This window comes from Leuciscus leuciscus (genome assembly GCF_965113295.1).
Source record: "Leuciscus leuciscus genome assembly, chromosome: 19".
NCBI classification, from domain to species: Eukaryota; Metazoa; Chordata; class Actinopteri; order Cypriniformes; family Leuciscidae; genus Leuciscus; species Leuciscus leuciscus.
The window spans coordinates 37,280,576-37,296,705 of record NC_138743.1 but is presented as its reverse complement, the minus strand read 5'-3'; the positions used below and the strand labels follow the sequence as shown (position 1 = coordinate 37,296,705).

The 16,130-nt window shown below is 41.4% G+C and overlaps 2 protein-coding genes and 1 long non-coding RNA gene across 3 annotated transcripts in view; 2 read left to right on the top strand and 1 right to left on the bottom strand.

Annotated features, from left to right (window-relative positions):
* arhgap18 (Rho GTPase activating protein 18) overlaps nucleotides 1–5,405 on the top strand; it is a 40,050-nt gene extending 34,645 nt beyond the window's left edge. The window contains 5 exon segments of the mRNA XM_082147723.1: nucleotides 104–316; nucleotides 894–1,040; nucleotides 2,630–2,745; nucleotides 2,823–2,878; nucleotides 3,013–5,405. Coding sequence (XP_082003849.1) covers nucleotides 104–316; nucleotides 894–1,040; nucleotides 2,630–2,745; nucleotides 2,823–2,878; nucleotides 3,013–3,104 — 624 coding nt within the window. The 3' untranslated portion in view covers nucleotides 3,105–5,405.
* Nucleotides 1–16,130, top strand: part of LOC309482593 — a 141,527-nt gene that overhangs the window by 39,927 nt on the left and 85,470 nt on the right. The gene's annotated exons all lie outside the window — the stretch shown is intronic.
* Nucleotides 3,718–15,578, bottom strand: LOC309482533 (enoyl-[acyl-carrier-protein] reductase, mitochondrial). Its single transcript, XM_082147994.1, has 10 exons — nucleotides 15,382–15,578; nucleotides 14,032–14,129; nucleotides 13,767–13,898; nucleotides 11,429–11,572; nucleotides 11,251–11,353; nucleotides 11,041–11,143; nucleotides 10,884–10,957; nucleotides 10,747–10,807; nucleotides 8,950–9,022; nucleotides 3,718–8,869 (listed from the first exon to the last, which is right to left on the bottom strand). The coding sequence occupies exons 1-10, from the start codon at nucleotides 15,525–15,527 to the stop codon at nucleotides 8,709–8,711; spliced, it is 1,095 nt and encodes a 364-aa protein (XP_082004120.1). The 5' UTR covers nucleotides 15,528–15,578; the 3' UTR covers nucleotides 3,718–8,708.

Genomic DNA, 16,130 nt, shown 5'->3' with positions numbered 1-16,130 from the left:
AACCAGATGTGTGCCGGATCTGGCCGACACTGTGTTGCTGTCTGGGATGAGTTTAGTCCACATTCACGTCACCTCACCGGACCGAACCTGATCCGACTGTGTCTTTCAGGCTCTGATGGAGTTCTTCCAGCGGGTGATCGACCGTAAGGACAGGAATAAGATGACCCTGAACAACGTTGCGGTGGTGATGGCGCCCAACATCTTCATGTGTAAGGGCTTCCGCAGTAAGATCAGTGAACAGCAGGAGTTCGCCATGGCCACCGGCACCGCCAACATCGTCCGGCTGCTCATCCGCTACCAGAACCTGCTCTGGACGGTGCGTCACACCTCACACATCGCGGATGAGCACCGCAAACAATGCTTTCGTCTGGCTTTCCATCAGAAAACATCTGAAAATCAAGATAATGAGAAGCGAAATGACTTGGAAAATGAAATATCTCAAGTCGTTTTGCTTGTCAGTGGTAGAAGTCTAGTCAAGTCATGTCAGCTTTATTTATACAGCGCTGTGTACAGTACAGAGTGTTTCCCAGCAGCTTTACAGAGATAACAGGAGAATAATGCGACAAAGTTTGTTTCCAGAAGAAAATAGTGTCACAGTCCAGCTTAAGTAAGTTCAGTGATAGTTCATTTGTGTTGTTCATTTATATATATATATATATAGCCGCTCTGGAGAAAACCGTGATGTCATCGTCCAGCTCAGTTCAGTTCTCATATAATAGTGTCAATGCAGGACAATCAGTATTATTGTTGAATATTAAATGTCCTCAATTAAGCAAGCCAAAAGCCAAAGGCGAGAAGAGCGAGTTCTTGTTCAGCGTTCATGTCCGACTAGCTGAAGTTTGAAGATCACGATGCTCAAACGAGTCTTTTTTTTTTGTGTGTGTGTGTCTCAGATTCCCAAGTTCATCCTGAATCAGGTGCGCAAGCATAACACGGAGAACCAGAGGAAGATGAACCGAGACAGAGCGGTTAAAAAGCTCCTGAAGAAGATGGCCTACGATCGCGAGAGAGCCTCTGACAAACAGGAGAAGAACAATGAGGTGAATCACACAAACACTGCAGACCGTTACGCTGAGCTGAAGTACAGTGAGACTTCTGCACGTGTGTGTGTGTGTGTGTGTGTGTGTGTGTGTGTCACCCAGCTGAATGAATCAGAGTTTGAGAATGTGAGCGACTGAAACGCACAGCTCCACTCTGACACCCAGTGGACGCGCAGCACAACTGCATGCTGGGACTGTCGGAGCAGTGCAGTCTGGGTATTATTGCACAGACAGGCTGACATACTTGATTTAAAGCTCTCGAAGGGTGTTGTGTCCATACACAGAATAGATCCTGCAGTAGATCCACATGATTTGATCTATACACATAAAACTACTGTATCATCATTCATACACATATTTCTAAAGCCTCTAAATGACCAAGACTCTGCTGTGTCACTCGATCTCCTGCAGTTCTCCTGTCTCTGACTGATAGTTTAGACTGTTTTATCCAGTAAAAGTCTTTCAGTGTAACTGTACAAACGTCCTCCTTCAGCTCGAGCTTCACGTGTCTTTCTGTGTCAAATCTGCCCTGATTTATCAAGGAAACGCAAGAATAACTTTGATATTGTTCTTATATTTCACCTGGACTGAAGCCACTGAGGTTTACTCGATCATCCAGACATCATTTATTAGAAAAGTATGATCATCAGGCTTTTGAGGAAGGTTTATTTGATCATCTGTCAATCATCATTGTATTGCTCTGCATTATATGATTTAAAACTACAGAGCTTTGATCATAAAACTGAGCATTTAAATATCTTACTAAGACATATTATTGGCAGATGTTGATATTTATATGAATTTTATGCAAGTTTCTGCTATACTGTAATAAACATCTCATTGATTGAGATCAGAATTGACTCTTTTTGTCCATTTATATGCAGCAAAGTGCATATATTTGCTCATATAAGAGTCTCGGAATAAAACTGAGCTGTTTTTCCCCTCCATATTCTCTGTATATCAGACTGTACGACCCATGAAAGCCTGATGGATCAAATATGATACTCTACAAAAACACATACAAACTTTTGTTTTTAAATATCTTTTATCTAAAGGTTCAATAAACTGTTCCGTTAAAAACACGTCAGGCTCTTAGTTTCCAGGTTGAGACTGGGGAATCTGCAGGTGTTCACACACGTTTCCCAGGACAGAGTGTGTTTTACTGGAGTACATGTTTGGCTGTAGTGTAGATGTGTGTGTGTGTGTGTGTGTGTGTGTGTGTGTGTGTGTGTGTGTGTGTGTGTGTGTGTGTGTGTGTGTGTGTGTGTGTGTGTGTGTGTGTGTGTGTGTGTGTGTGTGTGTGTGTGTGTGTGTGTGTGTGTGTGTGTGTGTGTGTGTGTGTGTTCAACACGTTTCCCAGGACAGAGTGTGTTTTACTGGAGTACATGTTTGGCTGTAGTGTAGATGTGTGTGTGTGTGTGTGTGTGTGTGTGTGTGTATAACATGTTTCCCAGAACAGAGTGTGTTTTACTGGAGTACATGTTTGGCTGTAGTGTAGATGTGTGTGTGTGTGTGTGTGTGTATAACACGTTTCCCAGGACAGAGTGTGTTTTACTGGAGTACATGTTTGGCTGTGTGTGTGTGTTCAGGCTGAAGGAGGCTTCATACGGGTTCAGGCGCCTCAGTTCTCCATGGTGTCCATGGCCGTTCAGCTGACGGAGGATTTGAAGGCCTCGGATGTCCTGGCACGCTTCAGTCAAGAGAGGTGAGCAAACACACCATCAGCTTCAGGCACCAGTGAAGGATGTGCTGGGCTCAGACTGACTGAGAGTTGTGTTACAGGTCTCTGTCTGTGAGAAGAGAAGATCTGTGTCTCTATGAGATGGGAGGAAACATCAGTGAGTATCTCATGAGCGTCACACAGAGCTGAACTCATGAAGTGCAGCTAACCATACAACTGCGTAGAGTTTATATTAACACATGTCGTAACCCGAGCAGTCTGTGACGTCTGTGTGCTTGTGTGTTTGTCCAGAGGAGAGATGTCTGGATGAAGAGACGTACATCAAAGCTCTGCTGGAGCTCAACCCCAGTGCAGAGTGGGTCATTAAATCTGTCCAGCACTGACCCACAGCTAAACATGCCAATCCCTCCCATCATGCCTCGTGCCTCATGGACCACCACAGGTGTGCGTATATAAAGGGAAAGCAGCCGTTCTGCATTACAGCACTGGGACTCAGAGCCTAACACGAACAATCTGAATGATCCCGTCCTCTACCGATACTCCAACCAAACCAACTCTCTCCCGTGACAGAATCCTAAACCATAACCCACACAAATATGGTTTTCATTCAGTGCTCGAGTGGCAGTTGTACATGCATCATTTGTACTAGAAGCCAAAATGTTGTCAGGTTTATCACATTTCATCTCTTTTGAAGGACAGGTTGTTTGATTAGTACTAGAACCAGACGCTAATTTTCCATGTTTTCTCAAAAACCTCACAAAAAATGTCCAGGTCATATTTCACATCGAGAGAGAGAGAGAGAGAGAGAGAGAGAGAGAGAGAGAAATTACTGACTATTCAGATGATTTGCATTATTTTTGTACTATTTTCCTCATGATTAAACACATTACCCTCTAATGTCTCATTACTGTATGCTTGATGCATCTTGAACTTTTTCTTTTGTAATTGTATTTATTCTCATTAGATTCGATTCTCACCACTACTGATGGACTGAAAAAAAAAAGAAAAAAAAATATATATATATACACACACAATATATACATATTGTGTCTTTGTAATTTAGAAGATACAATTGATCTCTTTTGGGGTGAAATATGACCTGGACATGATCTAAATAGATTTTGTGAGATGCACCTAACCACAAATCTGATTCATATTTAATTGATATAGATATATATACAGTACAGGCCAAAAGTTTGGACACATTACTATTTTTAATGTTTTTGAAAGAAGTCTCTTCTGCTCATCAAGCCTGCATTTATTTGATCAAAAATACAGAAAACAAATGTAATATTGTGATATATTATTACAATTTAAAATAATTGGATTTCAATTTATTATACTTTAAATTATCATTTATTTCTGTGATGCAAAGCTGAATATTCAGGATCATTACTCCAGTCTATCACATGATCCTTTAGAAATCATTCAATATGATGATTCATTATCAAAGTTGGAAACAGTTCTGCTGCTTAATATTTTTTCATAACCTGTGATACTTTTTTAGGATACTTTGATAAATAAAAAGAAAAAAAATAAGAAAAAAGAAGCAAATGTTTTAAAAACAGAAATCTTCTGTAACAGCAATATACACTACTGGTCAGTCATTTTTTTTCTTTCTTTTTTTGAAATAAATCAATACTTTTATTCAGCAAGGTTGTGTTACATTGATAAAAAGTGATAGTAAAGAAGATTTATATTATTAGAAAAAATGTTTTTATGTTGAATAAATGCAGTTCTTTTTAACCTTTTATTCATCAAATATATTAGGCAGCAGAACTGTGTCCAACACTCATAATAAATCATCATATTAGAATGATTTCTAAAGGATCATGTGATAGACTGGAGTAATGATCCTGAAAATTCAGCTTTGCATCACAGAAATAAATGATAATTTAAAGTATAATAAATTGAAAACCAATTATATTAAATTGTAATAATAAATCACAATATTACATTTTTTTTTTCTGTATTATTGATCAAATAAATGCAGGCTTGATGAGCAGAAGAAACTTCTTTCAAAAACATTAAAAATAGTAATGTGTCCAAACTTTTGGCCTGTACTATGTATATATCTATAATATATATATATCTCACATGGAAGAATGGTCTCAGATCATTTCAGGACTGAGGTACAACTACATAACATACATTTCTTCCTTAAACATTTGATTATATGTGAATGATCTCTTGTAGTTTTGTAGCAATCTCTACTTTAAATCAGTCACATGACCATTTCCCCAGTCTCATGTTAGCTCTCACTGCCAATAAAATGTCTCTGTATTACTTGTTCGGTCGCTCCCAGGGATCTTGAATGTGCTTTTTATTCATGTTTCGCAATGTTGGAGAACACAATGTTGCTACAAGTCAAAAGGATATTGCAGATCTCTAAAGGATTCGTGACTGAAACCGGCAGAGATTCTCAGATAAACACAGACCTCAAAAAGTACTTCAATGGAGGGAAACACTTGGCACTTAAACTGACCTTCTCTGTTATTCACCCATGATGCAGATGTCATTTAAATCAGTAGTTTTGAGCTGTGATTTTTTTATTAAACTTCTACATCAGTTGCAGATGTTATGCTTTTACTGTGAACGTGGCTGATAAATGACTGTTGCTGTATGTTTTAATGCTTCTAAAATAACCACTAAATGTTTTTGTAAATAAATGTGTAATTCCTCAACTTTGTCCGCTGTATTTTATTCTCTGGTCTGGTCAGTGATGGTGTGTAGCGTAGAAGAGAAGGAGAATCTCTACATTTTCAGCTAGTCTCTCCCCTGTGAAGGCCTCCTTCCCTTCACCTCTGTACTGATAAAACCCTGTCAAAATAATTCCAGTTCACATGGATATGCGGAAGCGATAAATAATTCAGAATTATACATTTTTAAGGCCAGACAAGTAATTTGTTGAGGGTTGGTTTGTAGGGAAGGACTACACGCCTGCGCACATATATCCAAACGTGCTTATCTATAGACTGAACACGTAATACGCATGTGCACGCCGTCGACGTTTTCACAAGTTTGCGTTTTTGAAGTTTGCGCAGAGATAACCTTTTTTCAAAATGTTTCAAGGCTTGCACCTTGGTACCCTGGTAACCCAGAGTTCTCGTGAAGAGCACAAGTTGAATTTGCTCAGAGAGTTACTCTGGTGTCGAGTAATGATGCTCATTAAATATGCCCCTCGATCTGAGCTGCACCAATCACATCGGGTTATCTGATATAGGCGGGCCAGAGGCGAGATGACGACAGCGCTGCGACGTCGAAGTCATTAGTAAACATTGCAAGATGGCTATGGATGAACACCAGTTGTTTGAAACGGCTTTGGCCGCTATAATGAAAGATTTAGACTTTTTCTCTAAAACAGGAACAGGAGACGGCTCTCGAATCGTTCCTTTGCAAGAAGGGTGTTTTTGCTGTTTTGACGACCGGATACGGTAAAAGTCTAATCTACCAGTTAGCTCCGCTGGTAGCTAAGCCATAACTTGTTGTGATTGGTCGTAGTGTTATCCAATTGCGTGCAGTGAGATTTTCAAATGCATGCCTGGTGCCGCCCCTCGAGCTGGGCGATTTTCATTAGTCGACGCCAGACCATTAATCTTTCAGATTTAGGTCTGGATTTCCAGGCTTGCACCTTGGAACATATTTGAAGGTGTGCGTTCTCGAGCCTCCAGGCACTGCTGTTGAACGAATGATTAGCCGGAGACCGTTGAGGATTTTCTGTTTGAGCGATGTCGTGTAAGCGCCCACAGGTTAAAAGAGGGTTGAGGCCATTGTTCTCAACTGGAAAAAGGTTGGATTGGCCAGAGTCGAGTAGGGTGTGACTGAGTTCCCAGACAGCAACATGCAGTAGTGTCGGCCCAGATCCGGCCTACATCTGGTACGTGTGGAATCCATGTCTACCAGATGTGGGTCGACCCTATGTTGCTGTCTGGTTTGCTTTCCCAAGTTTAGTTCATGTATCTCGGGGTCTTGTTCACGAGTGAGGGCTGGTCCGAGCATGAGGTGGATCGGTGGATCGAGTGGCGGCAGTAATGTGGTGGATGTTCCAGACCAGGGGTTTAGTCCAGTCATTTTAAGCCAAAATGGGGGTCAACCTTGAACAAACTGCAACAGAAGCAAACTCAACTGATTTTGTATCCTCAATATGTCATGAGTAAGGGAAAAAAAAAGTCCTGAAGAATCCCATTAGGGGAAAGTTTTGAAAAAGACCCAAATATAGTCTATTCATACGCCTATTCATACTCTTTCTTACGTGAATAGAGTAAAAATGTTAATTGCTTACATCAAGACAAACAAAAAATGTATTACAAGTTTTTTGAAATTGTTTGTTAACACGGACATACGGTGCATAATCTAATCACGTATGTGCTAATTTGCATAAATACCACAACAGATCTAAACATTGGGTAAAGCCAGGTGAACATGTCTTTTTTAACCTTTTTTCATAAAATGACTGGACTAGTAGGCAAGTTCAGTCCTAGAGAGAGACTGTTCTGCAGAGTTTGGCTCCAACCCTGAAAAAACCCTCACCTGCCTATAGCCTTAGTAATCCTGAAGACATTGATTAGCTTGTTCAAGTGTGTTTGATTAGGGATGGAGCTAAACTCCGCAGGACAGTGGCTCTCTAGGACCGAACTTGCATACCCCTGTTCCAGATCATTGTGAAGAAGCGGAGCTGTTGGAGGTTTTCCAGGGCATGTCCAGCTGGGAAGAGATCCCGGAACAGATCCAGAGATTATATCTCATGACTAGCCTGGGAACACCTTGAGATCCCCAGGAGGAGCCAAAGGAAGCGGCCGGGGTAAAAGACGTGTCGGCCACCATAACCCGGTCCTGGATAAACGGCAGGAGTGTGGATGGATTGATGGATATAGAGTGTTAAAATGCATGCATTAAGTTAGTCAATACACAACACATCCACATAGACACATCTGAAGATATTGAAGAACAGCCTTACACTCACCAAGACAAGCTGATATGGAAAATATGCGATTTAATACACCGTGAACACCACAGATATCCCTTTAAATTGATAAAATGGTGAAACACAGCAGGAGTGTGAATAGCCATACTATAGCTATAGTATATTTACTATAGGTCTGACATACATGGGCTGTGTGTTTTCTACATGTGAACTGTCACTGATCTACGGATAGCCATTGCACTCATGCTAACAGAAATAATGCACATTACAAATACAATACAAATCAGGACAAATATTTAACATTTAAAGCAAAGTAACTATTAGTATAATTAGATTTATTGTAAATAAAATGTGCATACTGAACATATTTGAACTAAACCTGTGTGTGTGTGTGTGAGTGAGTGAGAGAGAGAGAGAGAGAGAGAGAGTGTGTGTGTGTGTGTGTGTGTGAGGCGCGGACGCGATCAAACAGTGGAAACATAAAATCATACTCCGTCATTTTGTTTATACAGGACATCATTCAAACGGCAAAGTGTTTAAGTAACTGTTCATTAAAATTTTAAGGAAAACAAATATATTAATCTGAAATGTAGCAAATTAATTTGAAATTCCTTCAGGTACAGTTACCAAACATATCTCAAGGTCTTTTTGTCTTTTTATTAATTTAATTAATAAACTAATTATATAAAACTATTGTCAGTGCACTACAAATAAACTGGTTCTATGCCTTTACTTTATTAATAAAACGTATTTAAAAAATACAAGGCTTGAGTAATTTATTTTCCTCTGGTGGTCCAGCCTGAGACATGCACAAGCCTTCTGCATTTCTGTTTTGCTTTTCCCTCCATTGTACCGTACTCGTCCCGAACCGTGATGTCTGAACCGAGGTATGAACCGAACCGTGACTTCTGTGTACCGTTCCACCCCTAGTATTGACAGATGTCACATTTATAGTGTTACAGTTCCTTGTTTTATGTCATCTATGTGAATAAGCATGTGTAGCTGTAGACATGTGTTTGTGATATCCAGCGTGGTTCTGCAGAAGAACACAGCGTTTCTGAGTCTACATGATGAGGACGTGTTTGCGGCGGTGCGACTGCACAGTAGCTCGTAGCGCGTGTGTGTATTGCTGGAATGGTGTCTGGACGCAGTGTGGTGTGGACAGCTGTCCGGCTCTCATGAGGTCACACACAGCATCCAACATGGCCTTCAGCTGGGCTTTATCTGCAGAGAGAGAGAGAGAGAGAGAGAGATGTAAAACCATATGGCCTGCAGTAAGTGCTGCACATATTGTCCTGCTTTACCTTCCTTGCGGTGTCTCTTCCACTGGGTCAGCCAGAAGCCCTTCAGAGTCACATCATGGAAGATCAGGGATTTCTGCTCGGGAGGAAATGGAATATAAATGTTAGTTGTTTATTGTTTTGTTTAGTTTTTGAGGAATGCTCTGGGTTCAAGACAAGTTAAGCTGTCAATTAACACAGAATTTGCAATCATTTACCACTTTAACTGGACGTATGGAACATTAAGATGCGGTTTAAAAAGTACATTCCTTGGAATATTATATGTGTCAACATGTTTATGAGTAAAGTTATAATCTTTAAACTGAACTCCGGTCGTGGCCATGCAAAGGAATGTTTGACTGCACTGAACATGTTAGATAAAAAAAAAATATAAAAATGTATATTAATGAGTAATTCTTAATTGGTTAAAGGGATAGTTCACCCAGAAATGAAAATTATCCCATGATTTACTCACCCTGAAGCCATCCTAGGTGTATATGACATTCTTCTTTCAGACGAACACAATCAGAGTTATATAAAACAATGTCCTGGCTCTTCTAAGCTTTATAATGGGAGTCAGTGGGTATATGTTTTGGGAAGTCCATCAAAGTGGGGTTAATAAATGCCTTCTGAAGCAAAGCGATGCGTTCGTGTAAGAATAATCTCCATATTTAAAACTTTATTGACTAAAATAACTAGCTTCCGTCAGACGGCCGTACGCAAGTCGACTTGCGCCAAAAGAGTAACTCTTGATGATGTCTGACGTAGATGTAGGAGTAGCGTAAGCTTTGACGCCTCTCGCGGTTCAAACAAACGTCTGGGCAAGCGCGTTCGTCATTACGTTGTGCATCAAGTTCAATTGTTACTCTTCTGGCGTAAGTCGACTTGCGTACGGCCGTCTGACGGAAGCTAGTTATTTTAGTCTATAAAGTTTTAAATATGGAGATTATTCTTACAGGAACGCATCGCTTTGCTTCAGAAGGCCTTTATTAAGTCAAGTCAAGTCATCTTCATTTATATAGCGCTTTTAACAATGTACAGTAGATTGTTCCAAAGCAGCTTTACATTGATAATAGGAAATTAAAGTGTTTTGGCTTTATAGCAGCTCTAGAATAAAGTTATTGTCCAGCTAAAATTAGTTTGGATTGATTTACTTCTGTCGCAACGATCATTAGTTATTAACTTAGGGGCCGCTGACACGACACCGTTTAACAGAAAACTCTTAAGTTCTTTCTGCGCAAACCCGGGGGCCTTCACAGGGGAGAGACTCTTCAGGACTGCGTTGTTGTCGCGTCCAGGCGCTGGTCCTTCGTCAGATCTGGATACGGCCTGGATCCGGTGGACTGCAGTTAACCTCGCGGTATTAACCCCACACTGTGTCGAGCACTTTGATGGACTTCCAAAAAAATATACCCATTGACTCCCATTATAAAGCTTAGAAGTGTAAAGAACATTTTTTTATATAACTCTGATTGTGTTCGTCTGAAAGAAGAATGTCATATACACCTAGGATGGCTTCAGGGTGAGTAAATCATGGGATCATTTTCATTTTTGGGTGAACTATCCCTTTAATAGTTAATAATGATAATAATCTAATTCAATAATTATTGATTAGGCCTGAAAAACCTCCTCATGCGAGCGGGAAAACTTTTTTGCGATAAATGGGAGTTTTGCGAAATTGACGTGTTTCCATTGGGCTTATTTTCAGTTTCGCGATTTCAATTTGCGCAATTTGAAGGGTAATGGAAACGCGGCTACTGTTGTTCTGATCCAGAACGTTCCAGTAATGATGAAATATTACCATGAACATCATAAACTCACAGCAGGGATCTGGAGGGGTCTTTTGGCCATCCCTCCGTATGTGACCATTGTGCCTCCATAACTGAAATAAAAGAGGACGGCCATTGATCACAATGAGTTTCTGATAAACTAAAACCGCAGTACATACTCGTACTCACTCGAGGTTAGACAACACAAGTCCTCCGCTCAAGCCTCCGACACAGTTCAGGCCCAGTTTAGGTTTGGGAACCTCCTGCAAAAATGCAATGTCTGAGTTTACGCAATTCTGTAGAAATCCCTGAAACCGAAGTGTTGCAGAAGAGCAGAATCCCCAACCTCAAAGACCCGATGAAGCCCCGATGACATCACTTCCTCTTCTGTCACGACATAATCAGCTCCCAGTGACTGAAGCTCATCCACCAACTCGGCACAGTTTGGTCTGAGATCAAGAAATAGTATAAGTATAATCACACACTGTCTGGGACATGATAGCACATGAGATTATTACACAGAGCTTCTTCTGTAATGTGTTGGCTGGCTTCAGACCTGTCTCTGATGATGTTGATGGTCTTTAGGCCCAGCGCTGAGGCGATCTGAACCACAGCCTGTCCCACGGCACTGTTAGAGGCGTTCTGAATCACCGTACAACCTATCTCAACAAATCACTGGTCACTTTTTATGTCTGTAAGATACCAATATTTTAACCAAAAGTGAGCTTTCATACCAGGGGCGAGTGTCTGGAAGTCGTTCAGCATCCGGTAGGCAGTGCAGGGGTTCACGAAGATCGTGGCGGCTCCCAGAAGAGAGATGTCTTTAGGAACACACATGAGCTCATCCTCTTCACACACAGCACCTGTCCTCCATGTGCCTGACACACACACGTGCACAGCGTCACTCAAATGAAATGATGTAATGATGCAGTGTTGTCTTCACCCAGGGGCCGGTTTCACAAAGCTATTTTAGACCGGTCTATAGTGTTAGACAAGGCTTAAATGTGCTCATAGACTAGGCTAATGCAAGTTAGACTGTTTCACAAAAATAAAGACTGACTTAATTTAGACCAAAACATTAGACCCCTTACCCCCAGGCTAACTTACCCCCAGACCCCTTACCCCCAGGCTAACTTACCCCCAGACCCCTTACCCCCAGACCCCTTACCCCCAGGCTAACTTACCCCCAGGCTAACTTACCCCCAGGCTAACTTACCCCCAGACCCCTTACCCCCAGACCCCTTACCCCTAGGCTAACTTACCCCCAGACCCCTTACCCCCAGGCTAACTTACCCCCAGACCCCGTACCCCCAGGGTAACTTACCCCCAGACCCCTTACCCCCATACTAACTTACCCCCAGACCCCGTACCCCCAGGGTAACTTACCCCCAGACCCCTTACCCCCAGACTAACTTACCCCCAGACCCCTTACCCCCAGTCTAACTTACCCCCAGACCCCTTACCCCCAGGCTAACATACCCCCAGACCCCTTACCCCCAGGCTAACTTACCCCCAGACCCCTTACCCCCAGGCTAACTTACCCCCAGACCCCTTACCCCCAGGCTAACTCAGGTCTAAGACTCTGTTACCATGGCAACCAGCAGTAACAATTAGTAACATTACAAACAGCCAAAAGAAAAGGGAAAATGGCTCATAATTGAAACATTTCTTCTTGTTACTACATTCTCCGCTAAATTTCCCAAGCAAAATGTCCTTGTAACTGTTATACTCCTCCAACACACAAATATTATCCGCTGGGGTAAACTGCACTGAGCGGCTGAATGCGCTTACTCAATCTGCCATGTTTTTTGTTTTGAAAAGTGTCTTATTTTACCCAGAATGCATTGCAGTGTAGTCCTACTTAAGATAGTCAGAGTCTTAAGGTCTGATTTAGATGTCTATCTGAAGTCTGACTATCTACTATATCTAAGCCATAGTCAAAGTCTATCTTTGTGAAATCAGCCCCTGGACAGTTTTAAACCGTGATCTGGCAGGACTGTATCCAGTAAGAAAGAGTCATTTTTCTATGGCCATGAAAAATATCCTTTCTGAGAGTTGATCGGCGACTAATACCGAGTGTTCGCTGGACGAACATGTTAATTGATTATAATATTAATTCTGATCCGAATATTAATAATGAATTATAACCAGTTATGATTAGTTATTCATATTTCCCTTGAACTGATTTGCTACAATAATGCAACTACAATGGTAAGTTGCATGGAAACCAATGCCGGTCTAATATGAAGTGTAACACATAAGTTGTACTTTAATTTTTTTTACACAACATGATTTAAGGTTTTGATGTTGAATAAGTCAATAGCTCCTTACCAAAGCCAGCATCTACGGGCACGACCCAATCACCAGGTCGGAGAGATGTGACATCACTCGTGTGTTTTCAATTGAAGCACTGTGTTATACTGCCGGTCGCATTTGTGACCGCTAACAAATTTACACGTCTTACGAGCAAAATATATATGCAGGAGTATAATTCTCAAAATATATCAGTTGTAGACCCTTTAAAGAATATATGTACAAAATATGATAGTTAATTAAGATGTTTTACATACTACTTTTTCTAGTAGTCTGAGGAAGACATCTTCTTCTAGATGTGCAAGCAGGAAGTAAACTGATCTGGTCATGTGACCTGTCACACTAGTCACATGACATTAATACATTTTAATCAAGACAATCTATTTTTTCATTTAAAAGTTGAATTTCTTGCCCAAAGCCAATAACAAAATTTTTGGAGCTTCCAGAAATAAGAACAAAGATGTGGTCACAACTGTGACCGGTGGGATTAAACGGGTTAATACCGAGTGTTCGCTTGTTGATTATAATATTAATTCTGATCCAAATATTAATAATGAATTATACCCAGTTATGATTAGTTATTCATATTTCCCTTGAACTGATTTGCTAAGAAAATGTCGATTTTTGGTAAGTTGCATGGAAACCAATGCGGGTCTAATATGAAGTGTAACACATAAGTTGTACTTTTTATTTTTTATTTTTTTATTTTACACAACATGATTTAAGGTTTTGATGTTGAATAAGTCAATAGCTCCTTACCAAAACCAGCATCTACGGGCACGACCCAATCACCAGGTCGGAGAGATGTGACATCACTGCCCACCTCCAGCACCTCCCCCACGCCCTCATTCCCCCCCACCGCTGGGACGGGGCACAAGATTGGGTATGAACCTACAGACACATATAACCCGTCATAGTCAATTCACCATGTTCAGCCTCCATTGTACCAAAGAGTTTTCTACAAAACATCTGATTTAAACAGCACTAGAGAGAACGACTATCAGAAGAGACACGAAGACTTCACCCTGGATCATGTTCAGGTCTGCAGGATTGACAGGAGCTGCGAGCATGCGGATTCTCACCGAACCATCTTTCACTGGAGGCAACGGCAGCTGCTCCATCCTGAAGACACATGAACGGCCACAAGTGTCCTACGGTTAATCCAACGCTTACCAAAGAGCAGAACATGGAGTCTACGCTACAATACACCAATATTTCAAGTGTTTTTCAGGGTTTCGTTCAGATATTTCATAACAAAATTTGAAAAATGATCCCCAGACAGCAACATAGTGTCGGCCCAGATCCGGCCCACATCTGGTAAACATGGATTCCACACAAGCCGGATCTGGGCCGACACTATGTTGCTTTCTGGGCTGGTTTCTTCAATAATCTCTAATGTAATGTCTCTACAAAAAAATTATAATAATAACAGCACCCAGTACAAAAAAAAAAAAAAAAACTTGACAAAAAACAATTTGCTTCAGATGGCTGGACAATGCTAATCATGATCTACCTGTGCATTCATGGATGTTACAGTCTGTTATTCATTCATCACAACTAAAAGTCACATTTACATTATAATTAAGACTAAAGGCCAATTTTTACTTCTGCGTCGGGTGCGCGTAGAAGGTACGGCGTAGCATACGCATTGACGTGTACCATACGTCGTACCCTTCGCCGTACCCTGACGCGCACCTCCTCAAAAATGTAACTACGCGTCGCGGCGACGCGGACCGCAAGATCTGTGATTGGTCGGCTGGATAGCATCGCGTTTCCTCCTACGCATTTCCGGAATGATCTTCTGCAGTCTGCACCGCCCGCCCGCCATTTTTAAATTCCGAAGATCAGTGAAGAGCCATGGAAATAGACCAAGTGACCGAGAGATTGCTTGAAGAAGTGCGGAAATACAGCCATCTGTATGACTCCTTCAGTCGCCATTGCTCGTAGAAACCTAAACTCAAAACAGCCGCGAGGAATGTAAACAGTGGAACTGGAACATTAAAACCCACTCGCGCTAACTAACGTTTCGGCGGTGTAACTGCAGAGCAACACAGACATTCGCAGAAGTATAAATGCGCACGACGGCGTCGCCTACGTGCGTACCCTACGACGTACACTACGGCGTACACTCGACGCAGAAGTATAAATTGGCCTTAAGCATCACTGTTGTACAACATAACCCAGACAGCAACATCGTGTCGGCCCAGATCCGGGCCACATCTGGTACAATACATGTGGATCCCACCGGTTCCAGATCCGGGCCACATCTGGTACAGTACATGTGGATCCCACCGGTTCCAGATCCGGGCCGACACGATGCTTCTGTCTGGGAATCCACTGCTATGAGTGGATAAAGAGACTGATATGTCCATACCTCAGAGTGTCGATGTTGTGTGAGTGTTCTCTGTAAACCACAGCCGAGCAGCGGTGAGTCTCTCTCCACACAGTCGAGCATCTCTGCCGGACTCTCAGCAGGACCGTCCCGTCTCGGGCAGCGCTGAGCAGACTTCTGGTCCACATGACCCTTTCTCTTCTGCTGTCCGCTAACTGTGAGATTAAAGGCTGACAACATTTGTGCACTGATGAAAAATGTGTACTTCCTTTTAATAGTTCTGCTTTCACTCTTTCGGACAGGAAACCACACTTAGTTAACTGATTTTTTTTTAATGAAGGCAAGCTGTTTTTTTCATAAATTTGCACCGCAGAGCCACCCCCCGCCCCCAAAGACTTAACTATAGTCTAACTATAAGGTTCAAATGTTGTTAAAGAAAAGCAAACACTCGGTAATAAAATACGAACAAATAAACTTAATTACAAGTAATGGCCAAAACCAAATTTGACTACTTAAAGGAACCGTATGTAAGAAATGTATTTCAATTAATCATAAAATGGCCCTGATATGTCACTAGACATTAAGAAATCATGTTCATTTCAAATACTTATATCACTGACAACAGTAGTCCGGCCAGGATATTGTCATTTAAAAGTGAAGTTGCAGCCCTCAACTGATGTTGATGTTGTCATGTTGTATTTCGGCTCCTTTAAATCTGCATATTTGTGATATTTACCCCAGGGCGTTATTTTGTAATAAAGGCTGATTAAAAAAAAAATATTAAATTACAT